This window comes from Asparagus officinalis, chromosome 7 (assembly GCF_001876935.1).
Source record: "Asparagus officinalis chromosome 7, Aspof.V1, whole genome shotgun sequence".
In the NCBI taxonomy this organism is placed as follows: Eukaryota; Viridiplantae; Streptophyta; class Magnoliopsida; order Asparagales; family Asparagaceae; genus Asparagus; species Asparagus officinalis.
In genome coordinates this window covers 137,674,588-137,691,332 of record NC_033800.1, presented here as the reverse complement: position 1 = coordinate 137,691,332, position 16,745 = coordinate 137,674,588, and the positions used below count along the sequence as shown (strand labels likewise).

At 36.4% G+C, this 16,745-nt stretch overlaps 2 protein-coding genes across 2 annotated transcripts in view; both read left to right on the top strand.

The window, feature by feature from the left end:
- On the top strand, nt 313–14,879 carry LOC109850962 (protein RRP6-like 2). The gene is given in 14 exon segments (XM_020421053.1): nt 313–818; nt 2,862–3,007; nt 3,281–3,446; nt 3,538–3,621; nt 10,410–10,489; nt 10,620–10,670; nt 10,816–10,902; nt 11,143–11,164; nt 11,506–11,588; nt 11,714–11,759; nt 12,073–12,160; nt 12,260–12,426; nt 12,526–12,725; nt 14,694–14,879. Coding segments are annotated over 13 exon segments (1,455 nt in total). The 5' UTR covers nt 313–575; the 3' UTR covers nt 12,718–12,725; nt 14,694–14,879.
- LOC109849954 (membrin-11) overlaps nt 15,978–16,745 on the top strand; it is a 6,778-nt gene continuing 6,010 nt past the window's right edge. The window contains exon 1 of the mRNA XM_020419852.1: nt 15,978–16,362. Coding sequence (XP_020275441.1) covers nt 16,076–16,362 — 287 coding nt within the window. The 5' untranslated portion in view covers nt 15,978–16,075. The remainder of the gene's footprint in view (nt 16,363–16,745) is intronic.

The following is a 16,745-nucleotide window of genomic DNA, read 5'->3' as shown; positions in this document are numbered from 1 at the left end:
CCCCGACTAATTAAGAAATGTGATTAACCTTACGTGGCATAAAATAGATCGATTTTGGTAATTAAAAAAAATGGGTCGATTTTGATAATAATTACTTGGTTTGGGTCTATAGTGAAAATTTGTTCTTTTATTTTGGACCGAAAAAGAAGAAAAACTCTGGTCTTTTACTCCGCTACCGACGATAGCCGGTGATCACAACCGACAACGCAGCAGCTCAAAAACCTGTGTTAATCGCGCGCCAAATGGTGTGATTAAATGAGGGTGTGACACCCTTTATATCTCTCATTTATTCCCCAAAATGAATCACACGATTAAAACCGAAGGGAAAAAAAATCGTAATCTCTTCTGAGCTCGCCCCTGGCGAATCCAAAACCCTAACCCTAGAAGAGAAGATAGGGCTCCAATTCCTTCAAGAATCGGCTATCTTCCCCTCTTTCAGATCAAGCTCTCAACTTTTGCAGAAAATTCGACAATTTTAGGGTTCTTTTGAGGTAAATTTCAAGGGTTCCTCACTTTGAGTGGTCAACTCCTGTCAAGAATGACAATTGCGCTCTGTTGAGGGGTTTAAGGTTTCAATGGAGAGTAATTTTCAGTCTGTTAAGGGGAAGAAGAAGAAGGGAACATTTCACGATATTGAGAATAGTGAGGGTTTGAGGGGCAAAAAGAGTGAGGATAGACGGAGTAAAGTTCCATCTCATGTACCATGGATTCCTCGGCCTCAAGAAGAGTATAATATACGGGTAAACAATTCAAACATGCGTTTCGAGCATGTTTGGTTGGAGAAGAGTGAGGATGGGAGCCAATTCGTGCATCCAATGGTAAGTTCTTTGGACATTATCATTGAGTTCCTCTTTTGTTTTTCTTTTGTTATTGAATCTTGTATTATTTACTGTTTAATTGTTTGATGGTCTGATGTCTGCAAAAATTGCATGTTTGTGATATAAAGTGAGAATAGTATCTTCATGAATCAATTATGTTGAATAGATTCTTGATTGGACATTAAATTCTGTCACTTGTTTGAGCTGTAAATAGTAGCGTGAAATTTTGTGTGATTCACAACCTGGGTCCAGTTTATTTGCCATTGGTTCGGTAATTGTTGAGTCTAGTATATTGTGAAATTTGACATTACTGGCTTAGTTGAGAGTGCTAAAATTTAATTAATGACCATCAGATTGAAAGAAATAAATCTGCATCAACATTATATATTTCCTATATAGACCTCTCTGCATGTTTTTAGAATCAAACGCACACGCATGCACCCACACCAATTAGATTGTTATTTAGCTTGTTGGATGGGATGCGAAGTGTCTACAAAGGCATATTACTTTGGAATGGATTATATATTCCATACATTATGCTAGTTATGGGAAAAACAACAAAACAATGTAATAAGTGGCACTATCTGCTTGAGAACCATTGCGAAGGCTGCGCTCGGCTTTGCAAGAATTTGACTTAAATGTTACCTAAATAATTGAGTTCTTTTTGCCTGTTATCTTGTGTTACCTACCGTTTCTTTCACAAGCACGCAGTAAGAGTTTCTATCCTCCCCTGTTATTAAGCAGTGGAAATTCCTCCGATTCGTACGCTGTCAGATTTAACTGGGTTCATTATTTTAGTGGAAAGCATGAATCCGTGCTACCTCACGCATATAGATGAAGACAGTACAAACTTGTATGGCAATGTTGATAACATCAGAAAGGATTTGGCAAGCATGTAAAGCAAGTTAATAAAACCAACCTGTATTCTTCTTTTGATTTCGGTGATTACTAGAGTAGTCATGTCCAATCATGCGTAATTAATGGTATATTTGGTACATAGTCTCTCATGTCCAATCATGGGTAATTAAAGGCTTACTTGATACATAGTCTCTCAGAAAAGAAACATCCAAAATGAAGTCAAAGACAGATGTAGCTTATCATGCATAGGTTAGGTTCAGTTAACCCATGAACCTTCAATACTTTGATGCCTAAGGGCTATTATAACACTCACAATTGTTGTCACTGAATCATTGAAAGGTGCAATGAAAACCATTGTTAATGTGTTCTTAGTGCGCAAAGTACAGATATTAATTCAAATATTTTGTGGTGAGCTTTATGAGAATCATATACTTAATATGACATATTCTCGAAAGCAAGTAAACATTCCTTGCATGTGCTAACGGTGCTATATCGTAGTTGGATAGGGGTGGTCGGGTTGGTGGAGTGGTGATGATGGCCGGGTTGGTGGAGTGGTGATGGTGGTTTGTGAGTTGGTGCATACATATGTGTGCCTGGGCGTGTGTGTTCATGTGTGTGGGGACGGTGCTGGGTAAATGGATGGGATCTATAAGCTCACTGACTTGTAAAGCATCTTGACAATTTACCTAATTGAAATCTATAAAGAATATAACAAGAAGGATCAAATAATAGGAACCAACGCTGTTTTTTAGAGAATTCCAAGATATCATATTGGAGATACATTCCACACAGTCAAGTGTGTGTGAGGACTATATATCATTGTACTCTGCTAATCATTTTGCAACTGAATTTCGGAACATCTTTTGGCATCTAAGATCTTTACAACTATCAGTATGATCTAGGGACTTATGATGTAGTGGTTGTATCTAGCAGTAATTCAGATATCTTGAATAATATGCCACTCAATTAATATGGGTGGTAAATGGATTATTATGTGGCAACAGTTAGGTGATTCTTTTGTTTCTTCTGCCTTCAACTCTTATTGGGAACAAGTCTGAGTTTTATGGAACCGATTAGTCTACACTTGTTATTTTATTGATTGGCTTCTTCTCTACCTATTTTGATTTTTTTTCTCCTTAGTGGTTATTGTTGTGGTTTCAACTTGAAGTTAATATATAATTGCAGGAGTAATTGTCAGTCCTGGACTTTGTTGATGGACATGTTCGAGAAAGCGGACCACTAATCACGCATCTAGAAAGCACACCATTTAAGCTGGTAGAAGGAGTGAAAGAGCTAAAGGAATTAGCAACAAAGTTGAAGGATGTTAATGAACTTGCGGTTAGTACTTGATAGAAAATTTTCAACTAGGATGTTTCCTTGACAAATGGTGACTCTGGTTTGTTAAACTCTAGTGTGCATATCGTCTCTTTTTTTGGTAGATGATTTCCTGCCCTTTCTAGCAAAAAGAATGTCAGAGAATTTCTGATCTAAAATTTTTGAAAATAGCATCTCTCTCAATATGCAGGCCGTAATTTTTTTTCTTTTTTCTTTTTTCTTTTTTCTTTTTTCTTTTTTCTTTTTATCTTGATTAGTTGCTAATCTTTATTCCTGGTTGATTTGGAGCACAATCAATATAGGTCCTTTCAGGGATTGACTTGTTTAAAGCAAATCTCTACAAGGACAGAGGACTTTGCAATAGACACTCTGAAATTGCGTGTGCATGTTGGACCATACTTGAGGGAAGTTTTCAAAGATCCATCCAAGAGAAAGGTATAAACTATTTACATCCCTTACATAATTAAATATTACCTCATTTAAAAATTTTCAATTTTCTCTTTTATAACATTGGGTAATTACTTAGGTCATGCAAGGGGCAGATTGTGATATATTGTGGCTTCAACGAGACTTTGGCATTTATGTGTGCAACCTCTTTGATACTGGGCAGGTATTAATTTTCTGACACTATTCTTTGCTGCTTGCTATCTCTGTGTATTCTGCCACCAGATTGTGCACGATATATGCAAACCTGTGCTTCACAAGAAAGAAACTTCACAGTGAGAAACACAAATGTTTTCAGAATCGATTTAATCTGGGGATACTGGACCACAAAAATTTATTTCCTTCCATTTGTTTCTTTCTTACATTTTCTCTTGATTTTTTTTTTGGGGATTTAAAGTTTGTATTCTGATGGAGGGTTGCAACTGACTCGGTTATTGATTCTGCATCAGATCATTAATTAAAAAAAACCTGAAAGAAACATTTATAGTTCAAACCAACTACCTTCTTTGGTGCAAGACTCACTTTTTATTCATTTGGCACTTTACCTATAATTGTTCCTAACTTTGGATGAAATATAGAACATACTACAGTCTACAGCTATCATCGCCTTGCTTGTATCTAATGAATGACCTTTTTGAAGATCAAGCAACTTTCATGTGTGCACCATTTGCTTCTACAACTCAACCTTTCTTGTTGGATTGCACCTGGTGTAAGCACCGTGTTCACTGTTTGAACAAGATCATCTTCGATTGCCTACTGTCATCGTCTCCTCGCTCACACTTGTCAGGAAACATCCTTCTTGATCATTCCCTTGACTTGTGGAAGCTGTGGAGAAATCTGAAAAATCCAGATTTTGTGTCATAAGTCGACTCATGCATAGACATAAGTCGACTTATGGTAAGTTGACTTGTGTCTGTGCACGAGTCGACTTACGATCTGTTATGGAATTGTTGGTTTTGCTTCGGTCAAGTCGACTTATAGATACTGTTAAGTCGACTTATGGTAAGTCGACTTATTCCCACTGTTAAGTCGACTTACGTTCTGTCCTCCAGTTGGTGTTTTTCGCTCTGCCAAGTCGACTTATAGCCCCTGATAAGTTGACTTATAGCGGGTTTTCTGCACAATTTGAGTTCCTATTTAGATTCTGTTTTAGGTTTCTGTTTTGATATAAATAGAAACACGATTTTGAGGGTTTGTGAGCAATGAATTAGGGATATTTAGAGCACAGAAAAAAGATATTTTTTGAGCTATTGGTTAGGGTTTTGTTTGGAGAGAATTAGAGATTTGTTGGTGAGATTAATTGGTGAGTTTGAGTGATTTGTAATCTTAGTTTGTACTCTTCTTCTTTATTAGTGAAAACCACATCTCCTTCTTACACCGTGGACGTAGGCAACTTGTCGAACCTCGTTAAAAATTTGTTGTTTTTATTTGTGGCATTATTTTGGTTTGTTTGGCCTTCTCTCGGCGTTTGTTTGGTTTGGTTTCTCGAAGCACATAGGTTTGGTGGCTTTCGCGCGCATAACAAGTGGTATCAGAGCTTGGGCTACGCTTGAGCTACGCTTAGGTTAATTGGACTAGTAGATCGCTTTGGAAGTTCGTCTAGGGTTTTAGTTAGTGATAAAGGTAGGATTTTTCCTATTTATAGATCTCGTTTCCGTCGTATGCGGTGAGATCTTTTGGAGGCCCTTGTTAGGATTTCAGTTGGAGGTAAAAATCTCTTTTTTTTAGTTTGAATCTATTATTCGTTTGTTCCGCATTGTTTTGTTGGTGCTTTGCGAAAAATGGTTGAGAAAGGAGAAGTTGTGCAGGGTACTTCCGGCGTGAAGACCGTCCAAAGTTTGAATATCCACTCTATGAAGATAAATATAGAGAAGTTTAATGGCACAAATAATTTTAGTCTTTGGAGATGTGAAATCTTGGATACGCTCAACGCGTAAAATTTGAAAGATACATTAGAGTTGAACAGAAAATCGGACGACATTGAGGAGAATGTTTGGAAGAAGATGAATAGAATGACATGTGATATGATTAGATCTTGTTCAACTCAAGATTTGAAATATGATGTGATCAATGAGACTTCGGCTAAGAAGATTTGGGAAATCCTAGAGAGCTAGTATTTGACGAAGAGTGTGGAAAATCGCTTGCATTTGAAGAGGAGGATTTATCGCTTCCAATTGAAGAAAGGAACCTCCATTGGTGATCACATGAACCACTACACGAAGCTTCTTACGGATTTGACGATTATAGATGTGATGATTGAATATGAGGATAAGGCGTTGTTATTGTTGAGTTTCTTACCCGACGAGGAATATGAGACATTTGTTTTTACTCTTATTAATGGGAAGACATCTCTTTCGTTTAGTTAGGTCATCATTGTACTTGTGAATTATCAGCTTCGAAAAAAGGATAAGGAGACTTAAGTTAAGTAGGTAACGGGGGCATTGGTCGCAAGAGCAAAGAGTCCAAACCGTAATAAGAGATCACAGTCTAGAGGGGCACATCTTGGAGTTCGTAGGAATCAGTATGCCTTTTATAAAAAGGATGGATATTAGAAAACCGAATGCCCAAAGTTGATAAATCGAGCCGGAAAGAATAAGGGGAAAGCTATTCAAGCTTTAAAGGTGAATGTTGTCAAGGTCAGTGGCGACAATTCATATTTGGATTCTTCGGGCTATTCGTGCCCTGCACTACCGTCAGTTTGTGTTACCGACTCTACAGAGTAGATGTTGAATTCTAGTGTTTCTTACCACATTTGTCTTAGGAATGATTGGTTCTCCAGCTTTCAGAAGTTAGAAAGAGGGGATATCGTGCTCATGAGTAATGATCATGAATACCTTATTGGTGGTGTCAGTACCATTCGTATTAGAATGTGTGACGGAGTGATTCGGAAGTTGGATGAAGTAAGGTTCGTTCCGCAGTTGAAGAAGAACATCATTTCACTTGGAGTTTTGGAGGTAACAGACTATTAGGTGATCTTTGAGGATGCATCTTTGAAGATCACATTTGGATCCATGATTATGATGAAGGACGTCAGGAAGAAAAATTTTGTATTATTTGATTAGGAGCACGGTGATTGGTAGAGAACTAACGACTTCTATGGATTTGGCTAGATTGTGCCCTGTGGTATTTGTTGAGGCTGAGATATTTGATTGGTTATACCGTGCATGGTTTGTTGAGGAGTACTTTGACCTGCAGATTGAAGTCCTTTAAGCACATTAGTATGAGCAAGAAGAGCGAGGTAGAGTTTGACACTTCTATCCATCCATCGATGGGTCTTTTAAGTGGTGTTCATTCAGGCATCTGGGGACCTTCTAAGGAGGCGTCATTGGGAGGTAATTAATATTTAGTTTCTATAGTTAGAAACTATTCTAAGTATTGGTGGGTTGCAATCAAGTCCCGTTAGTGTGAAGTTCTGAACATGTATGTTACATTTGACTCTCAGCAGGTGAAGAGTGTTGATCAAATTGTTGGGATATCACAGTGGGTGGAGGGTGATGCTACTCCACGTTGGGTGGAGATTACTCCAAATACTCCAGATCATACTGCATCATTTGAAATTCCAACTGAGGTGACATAGTTTGGGGATCATTTAGATTTGGATACAGATGATGATTGGTTAATTCGAGAGCATGTAGTGGACATAGTTTCGATTTGATATGGTCGTTGGTTCATCTCAAATCTCAATTGAAGGTGTTTGGTTTGTTTTACTTTGGGGCCATTGGAAGAGCTACCAGCCGCAGATTTATTGGTGAAGAGTTAAGAACTCTTCTATTTGATTGAGGGCATTTGAAGGTCGTTGGGTGAACTACGTGAAGGCTTGATTCCTTGGGCAAAATGATACATAGGTAGTTATTTATGATGCAGCCGGTTTGGTGAGTTGATACCGACGTTTGGAGAGTGATCACATTCTCATTTGGGTCTCGACTTATTGTGGATTGAGTCCTTTGTCGTGGTTTTGTTCCACTTCATACTGGACGCAACAAGTGGGACGTTTGGTTAGTATTGGTATCGGCTCAGTTTTGGAAAAACTTCGCCGAGGTGGAGATTTATGGAGAAATCTGAAAAATCCAGATTTTATGTCATAAGTCGACTCGTGCATAGACATAAGTCGACTTACCATGCATGAGTCGACTTATGGTAAGTCGACTTATGTCTGTGCACGAGTCGACTTACGATCTGTTCTGAAATCGTTGGTTTTGGCTCGGTCAAGTCGACTTATAGAGACTGTTAAGTCGACTTATGGTAAGTCGACTTATTCTCACTGTTTAAGTCGACTTACATTCTGTTCTCCAGTTGGTGTTTTTCGCTCTGGCAAGTCGACTTACAGCCCCCTAATAAGTCGACTTATAGCGGGTTTTCTGCATAGTTTGAGTTCCTATTTGGATTCTGTTTTGGATTTCTGTTTTGATATAAATAGGAACATGATTTTGAGGGTTTGTGAGCAGTGAATTGGGGATATTTGGAATACAGAAAAGAGGTATTTTCTGTGATATTGGTTAGGGTTTTATTTGAAGAGAATTAGAGATTTGTTGGTGAGATTAATTGGTGAATTTGAGTGATTTGTAATCTCAGTTGGTACTCTTCTTCTCTATTAGTGAAAACCACATCCCCTTCTTGCACCGTGGACTTAGGCAACTTACCGAACCACGTTAAAAATTGGTTGTTTGTGTTTGTGGCATTATTTTGGTTTGTTTGGCCTTCACTCGGCGTTTGTTTGGTTTGGTTTCTCGAAGCACATAGGTTTGGTGGCTTCCGCGCACACAACAGAAACTTGTCTTAATATTCCTTGTTTGACTTCAATTCATGTTGCCATTCATATGACAAGTGCTAGGCAGTTCGACTGGTATACATTTTAGCATGTGGATTACTACTGGGTTTTGCTTAAAATTTTAAGCTAGTAGGACTTAAAAGAAACATAGGTTCTACTTACAGCTATGATATTAGCATCCATTAAGAAGTTAGTAAGACTTATAAGAAACATAGGTTCTTCTTACGGCTATGGTATTAGCGTCCATTAAGAGTTAGTAATTTCACATGATTAGAATCTAGAATAAATAAATGCCAACATGGTGGAAGTGAACATAAAGTTCCACCATCATAAAGAAGCCAGCCATGTACCCAGCTTCAGTGTCAGAATAGTTGGATATATATTCAGTTATCAGCATGCATTTCAAAAGGGTTTCACATCCTCCAGATTATAAATATGGTAAAAGTTGATCTTACATTACTTCATTTAGAGCAACTCAAACAGAAAATATGGAGTGCATGAGCTATATCTTGCAATATGTCAATGTTCTTCAAAATGAATTATCAGGATAAACTGATGATTTGGATTACTTTGAAGACCCTAGGCCAATGAGGCACAAGATTTCTTTGATCCATCTGATCTAGATGACTACTGATTGATAAGCCTTCTCCATACATGGCGACTCAAGAAGCGTTTATAAGTATGCTTTGGTATTAGTTAACAATTCACGGTTACTTATTTAATTACCAGAAAAAAGAAAAGAAAACAAAGAAAATTTATAATCTCATGGAAACAGCAGGACTCAAATTTTTAAGAAACATATTGCCGAATGGCAATCTGTAGTTCGCAAAGAACTTAATTTCTTTTTGGAAAGTGCGCCTTGTAAAAATTTTATTGTGAAAGATCTAAAAAGTGTATCTGTAGTTTTGTTATTGCTCCATTCATAGAAGCCTGTCGGCATTTGGATGCTCATTGTAATACTGTTTGGTACATGCATCTTGATGGGCTAAAAGGCATTTAGAAGTGTAGCGTACTCATTCGTTGTGATTGGTTGATAATAGGAGTCACAATGTTAGCCACTCAAGTTCTCAACCATGAGAGCTTCTTTGAAAGAGACATGAATAAGAATTTTTTTTTTCTATTTTAGTTTTGGGTGGCGGAAGAGTGAAAAAAAGGTGATACATCAGATAATCATGTAAGTCTTTTCTTTTTTTGTGTATGTAACGTAATTCAAAGTTGAGAAAGCTTCAAGAAAATTGATCCTTTTTTTGTGCATGTATCTTACACTTTATGATTCATTTCCAAATTTCTGGAAAGGGTAAGTATAATCTAGAGAAAGTTATGCTGCAGACGTCAAAAGCCAGACAATAGGTGACCTACTTCTTTGACAATGCAATTCAAGCTTTTACAATAAGGGATGCAATCTCGAAACCTCCTAAGATAAGAAATTACAGATATACATATTAGGTTGCTAATGAAATCAGATTCATGGGGAACAACTAACAGGCCAATGAGCCAAACTGAATCACCTTGCCATAATGATGTCGTCGCATAACATTGTTACATCTTACTGTTTATATTTATATGATTCTTCACAGACGATAAGTCTAGTCTTTTGATCACTTAGCTTCTTACTAAGCCTTCACTTCAGCGGAAAAGATAGGTCATGCATATACTGCATACTCGCAAGTCACAATAGTTTATTAACTGCACTCATGATTCTATAAAGGGCCTACTTGGCTATTTCTTTAGGTGGCCACAGGTCATACTCTTTGCAGCGTAGAAACGGTAGTTTAAGAATATCACAAGGTATTTGGATATATGTTTCTATTTGCATAGCATTTGTCTTCATGCTACTTGATGTAGCATTTATCGGACAAATGGATATGTTGCCAATCTAAAGCTATATTGTCGGTCATCGTGGTCCTTAACATGGACCTCTCGGGTCAGAAATTCTACCTTTGAGCATTATAGAATTTTTATTAACATCATTCTCAAATTCACACTTGTTAGAATTAGTATTTTGGTTATCGGGTTAGGGCCCATTTACCCATTAGCCTATTACCCATATGTAACCCTATATAAACTCATGTGAATGAATGGAAGAGGCAAGCTCTCTAAATTCTCTATTCCAACAACACTGTTTGGCTGTTTGCTGTATTGCTCATCTGGGATGGTAAATTTCTTACTTCTCTATGGCTCTCGAGGCTTCAAGGGTGCTGCAACTAGAGAGGAACAGTCTGGGATACCTGCTTTATCACTTTTGTGGAATTGATGTAAACAAAGAGTAATGTCATTATCCGTATCAGCCAGTTCTTGTTGGTTGTGTATTTCGATGTGCCATTGAGCTTTAATTTTACGAGCACTTCCTTCCTTCTTTCAAGCATATTTATATCTTAGATTCCATTTTTTTATAGATATCAGAACGCAGACTGGAGAGTTCGACTGCTTCCTGATGTAATGCTCAGGTATATTACATTAAAAGATTACATTTCAAGTTTTTACACGTCACTTTTAATTTTATTTTGTCATTGGCATGAAATTCTATTTTTTACTTGTCTTCTTAGAATTTCATCTCTCAATGTCATAATTATAATTTTCTTGACTATACAGATATGCCAGAGAAGATACACACTATTTGTTACATTTATATGATTTAATGAAGAGTAGACTGCTATCAGTGCCATCATCTGATGGAAATTCCGTCTAGGATAATCCGTCTAGGATGTATTATAGACGGTTTTGAATTCCGTCTAAAATAATCCGTCTAGGATGTATTCTAGACGGAATTTCCGTCTAGAATACTACATCCTAGACGGAAACTTCCTAGACGCGTATTCTAGACAGAATTCCGTCTAGGATACACATCCTAGACAGAATTCGGAATTCTGATTTTTCTAGACGGAATTTTCCGTCTAAGATGTCTCATTTTTTAGTAGTTAAGGACACCCTTCTCATGGAGGTTTGGCCCTTATCATCAACCAAAGTTCCATATTGTATGCTCATCTTTAAGCTGGAAACATTTAGAATAATAGGATGCTTTTCTTCCCATTACTTTAAAGAGAGCGTATTTATTTGTGTGCACTAGTTGTTTATATTTATAGATTTTCAATGTCCTGGTTAGGCTGCAAACTTGGCTGTTAAGTAGTTGTCTCCTTAACCAGATTTAGTTGTTTCTTATTGATGATGTGTGATTTTTAATCTTTACTATGATATATGTACATTGCTACTTTTCTTTACTTTCTGGATCTATATAAAGCACCATATCTTTTTCTTTCCTTCTTTTTTGTTAACAATCTGCAGGTGTACAAGAGAAGCAATGAAATTTGCATGCATCTTTATGAGAAGGAATTGCTGACGAATGAATTGTTTATTCATATATATGGGTTTGTGCTTTGAGCATTTCCTATTGATATCTGCATGTCTTCTCCCAAAGCCATGAAATTGATGCCAGAAGGTTTTGGCCTCCAGGGTCTTATGAGTTTCTAACAGTTTACTTCTCTTATTACAGGTTACGAGAAGCTAATTTTAACTCACAGCAACTTTCTATTGTTTCTGTAAGTTACTCTTTGATACTGTAATTAATTTTTCTGTGCATGAAACTGATTCTATTGTTTCTGTAAGTTACTCTTTTGATAACATTTCTTTGTTAATTAGTTAATTTATTTGCTTGAGGTTTAAGCCTTTCGATTGTGAAGTTTTAGAGATCTCCTTATTGTCTTATCGTTAGATAAGACTCACTCATGACTTTAGTTCTTAGATGATTATGGCTCTCATTGTCTTCAAGTTTTGTGAGGATGCTTTCTGATGATACTTTTGTAACATAACCATATTTTATGGAGCTATCATTCTATCATTTTACTACTACAGGATCTTAATGAATGGAGAGACAGTGTAGCTCGAAGGGAGGATGAAACTACAGGATATGTATTGCCAAACAAAGCTCTACTTGAGATTGGTATGTCGAACTTGACATTTAGTTTGTGTATGTGAATTCCAATTCTTCTGTTGTTTATAGCTGATTTTTGTGCTTTGTTGTTGTAATTTGGGTTATAAGCAAGAAAAATGCCTCTTTCCTCCTCTAAGTTATGGCATCTGGTCAAATTGAAATCCCCATACGTAGACCATAATCACCAAACCATAATCAGGATTATCCGGGATTCAATTCAAAATGCCTCTGCCTTTGAGAAACATGCTGAAGCGTTAAAGAACTATCTGCAAGAGGTAAGTCGTACATTTCAATCTATAGACCTTAGAAACAATCCTCAATAGAACATGAGTTTGCTGATTTTCTTTTCTGAGGTCATATATATTTATTTTCAGAAATACGAGCAACAAATTGAAGCAGTTGGCTACAGCTCTGTACCTTTGTTCCATGTCCAAGAATGTGAAGGGTCAAAAGTCCTTCCTCTGCCTGAAATAGGGTGCTTTTTCAAGCCCCCTGATTCACCTGAGAAAAATAATGAAAAGAGAGGGAATGGAAGCATCAGGGTCTCAAAATCAGAAAAACCATAAGAAAATATGTCCGTACACTGTTCTTTTTTCCCTTTCTCATAAATATATGCTAAATAAGTGTTAAATTTAGCAGGATATTGCTTTTTCAGTTAAAATTCTGAAAAAACCAACCAGTAAGTTAGAAGAAACCTTAGAAAATTCAAACCTCTAACAAAAAGTTTGATGACAATGTACAGCGTGCTCATGAGCAGGTATCTGATGCCTGTAAAATGCCTCTTAACTTTGATTAGAATTCCATTGGTATTGCTAATTAAGTATCTACCCATTTTCTTTGTTAATTCACTGATATGCCTATGAATGTTTTGCTTAGTGATTCATCTGGTTGTAACTTCCTTGCAGCTGATTAGAATGTACTTTTGCTAAAATTAGCTCAATGAGTTACAAATATAGCAGAGAATCCATATATGAGCTTACCAAACAGCTCTATGCCCCTACAGAGAAATCTACCCTATTATGCTATCAAGTATCAACTTATTAGCTAGAAGAAAATTGAAGCGTCAATGGAGAACAATACGTGATAACTAGCTGGATGGACATAGTCTATTGATGAATTAACCATGCGCCACTTTACAGACATACGACTTTATTTTTAGTAAAAGTAATTTTTTTCAAACAACACCAGGCTGAGTAATTAGTTCCTAAAACATCAATTTAGAACCCTAAACGATCTTCGAGTAGGGAGTCACACTCTAGTACAAACACAGAGTCATGTGCGTGCAGACACACAAGCACAATTGCAGAAAGTAAGAGTCTGTCAAATGAGTTGTTTAAGTTAGGGGGTGTTTGTTTGCAAGCAAGTGAAAGATGAAAGTGAGAAAGTTACTTTCATTTAACAATTAAGGTGTTTGTTTTCATGTAAGTGGAAAGAGCTTTAGTCAGATTCATTTACAAAACCTTCTGTGGCAAGCGGGTTGTACGCCGGAAACATATGTAAATCAATGCTTATAGTAAAATCCCTCAATAGAAGGCCGGGCATAGAAGATCTCATTGCCCGACCAATCCAAGTAGATAGCAATTAATGGGTACAATTTTATACATTTGTAAATCAATGCTTATAGTAAAATCAATGCTTATAGTCAAACAATGCTTATAAATCAATGCTTATAGTAAAATCAATTTTTTTCTAACTCAATTATAGATCAATTAATGTATCAGAAAGTTACTTTCATTTAACAATTAAGGTGTTTGTTTTCATGTAAGTGGTTATGAAAGTGAGATGTAAAAAAATTGCCACATAAGATTTAATGCAATTTTGACTTCCCCTAAAAAAATGGTGAAGTCACATGAAAGTGACAAAATCAATGCTTATAGTAAAATCAATGCTTATAGTCAAACAATGCTTATAAATCAATGCTTATAGTAAAATTAATTTTTTTCTAATTAATGTATCATCGTTATATGTGCAGATATTTCAGTTATGGAGGCGGGTCCATTGACACGTGATGTTCTTTATGACCAAGAGCGCCACCGATCCGCGAAGATAGACGCTGGGGAGGTAAAGTGCAATTTTATTATTTTCAATTATATATAAATTTCAATGTAGTTGATTGTTAATGTAAAAGTCATTTGTAAAAAAAAGTAACTTACATATTTTAAATTCACTTTCAGATTGCCAAACACCCGTTGCACTAATTCACAAATTTAGTTGAAAATGTCAAATGTTAACTGAACTAATGCCTGCCGTCATTTGTGATAACGTCGGGATTCGTGCATTGATCCAATAGTTGACATCCATTTTGTGCATATTAAACACCATGGATTGTCCCCACTTTACAAATAGGGATTAGGCTCTAACATTTGAGGTAGCTAAAAAGAACAAAATAAAAGAAAAGGGGGGGGGGACCTTAAACATGGAAATTATTATCATTACTTTCATGATCACTTGCCTTTCTGTATGAATTCTACAAAATTTCATATTCTGCAAATGCTGTTTTCTTTTCCTCTTTTCTGTGAACAGTTTTGCTTAACTTTTTCAGGATAAGGCTGATATCAAGATACAGCAGTATAAATCCTGTTTGTTTCTCCACCAAAAAAATTTGGTGATGCATTGGCAAACTGCGGTGGTGGCGGTTAAGAAATAGGCTCACCCGTTGCACTAATTCACAAATTTAGTTGAAAATGTCAAATGTTAACTGAACTAATGCCTGCCGTCATTTGTGATAATAGAGATTTATTTTTCTTTAGTGCATGTTTGGACTTCATTGGCGGTAGGGGAAGTTAAAGGGAAAACAAGGGACAGAAGAGAAGGAAGGGATACAAATATATATGAGTTCTCATAGTCATATATATTTTTATCCCTCCATTCATGAGACTGTTTCGTTAATTTCTTTTTAATGAAATGCTAGGGAGCTATGCTTCACAATTTGTCTTTAAAAGAAGTTATATTAAAAAAAAATGTTTTTTTTTTAAATTGCCGTAGCTGATTGAACAATGTTCCAGACTTGGCAGAAATGCATACATCAATAGAAGAGGCTATAAAAAGGCATCATAACTAATTTTGGATCAACCTAAATGTGGATGCTAATTGTATACTAACAAATTGCAAATGATTAGAGAGAATATGAATTTAAATTCGAAAATTAAGGATATATATCAAATGTCAATCTCTTGATGATTTAAACATGTGTTGTCGAAGATGGATATCTATGCAAATGATTCAGGAGAAAGTATCAAATGGCCTCGGGTGCATAGCATTAAATGTGCACCAAATATATGTTAACGTCGGGATTCGTGCATTGATCCAATAGTTGACATCCATTTTGTGCATATTAAACACCATGGATTGTCCCCACTTTACAAATAGGGATTAGGCTCTAACATTTGAGGTAGCTAAAAAGAAACATGGAAATTTTTTAAAAAACTTATAAGGATATTCTTCACATAAATAATGCCACGTTATATCTCAAATAGCATTTAAATATCTATACTTTTACTTACGTCTCACTTATATACCATCAATTAGTTTTTGCAGTATTTATATACTCCCAAGTTATTTAAGATTGACACATTATCACAATATATCTATTATGCAAACAAAAAAAAATTAAACTTTCACCCAAATTTATTTTATCTTTGCATAATAGAATAATATGCACATGAGAATATTTCAAGTGAAATTTTTATCTTTGCATAATAGAATGATGTGTCAATTATAAACAACTTAAGAGGTATATGATTGCTGTGAAAAACAAGTGAGAGGGTATATAAGTGCAAAATGAGTGAAACTATAGGTATTTGAATGCAATATTTTGCCTAAATTTATTACCCCGTTACGCTCTCGTCGACCTAAGATCCCAAATCCAACTCCGGCAACCCTCGCGGCCCAATTCGATCTCCGCGCTTGATTCTCTCGATCTAGATGGATGTAGGAGGAGGAGGAGGAGGAACGCTTTCAGATTTGTACCAGAGCGCTAAGAAGCTGCTTCTGCGAGCAAGGGATGGGATCGGGAAGCTCGAGCGGTTCGAGTCGGCGATGTATTCTTCATCGTCTTCGTTCTCTTCGAGGCCTGCGATGCCGTTTGATTCGCATCCGGAGCTTTCTTTCGCGACCAAGAAGGATCTAGGTCAGGTCCAGTCGCTGTGCGCTGAAATGGATCGGCTCTGGCGGTCGATTCCGTCTAAAAGAGATCGCGATCTCTGGAAACGGTAATTTCGTTGCTCTGCTTTGTTCCTTTGCGTTCTTGGATCTGAATTAGGGGTTCTGACAGCGTTTTCTTGAGATTCACCGATAGAATACGAGTCTGTGAATATAATATAGTGGACTTGAATCTAGGTTTTTGTGTTAATGTTGTTGATTACTGATTTCTTGAGATTCGTCGATAGAAAGACTGTTGGCTATACTTTTTCTTATTCTGCTTCGTTAATTGAATCTCAATTTAGCGTTTATGATAGTATTTCTCTTGATTATTTCTCCCAACTCTTTATCAGGAAATAGAGAGAAGGCTCGCTGTTAAGATTTGAGGCTGTGAATTTAGTATGATTGACATTGATCTTTATTATTATTATAGCTTTTGATGAATTCTGAGTAG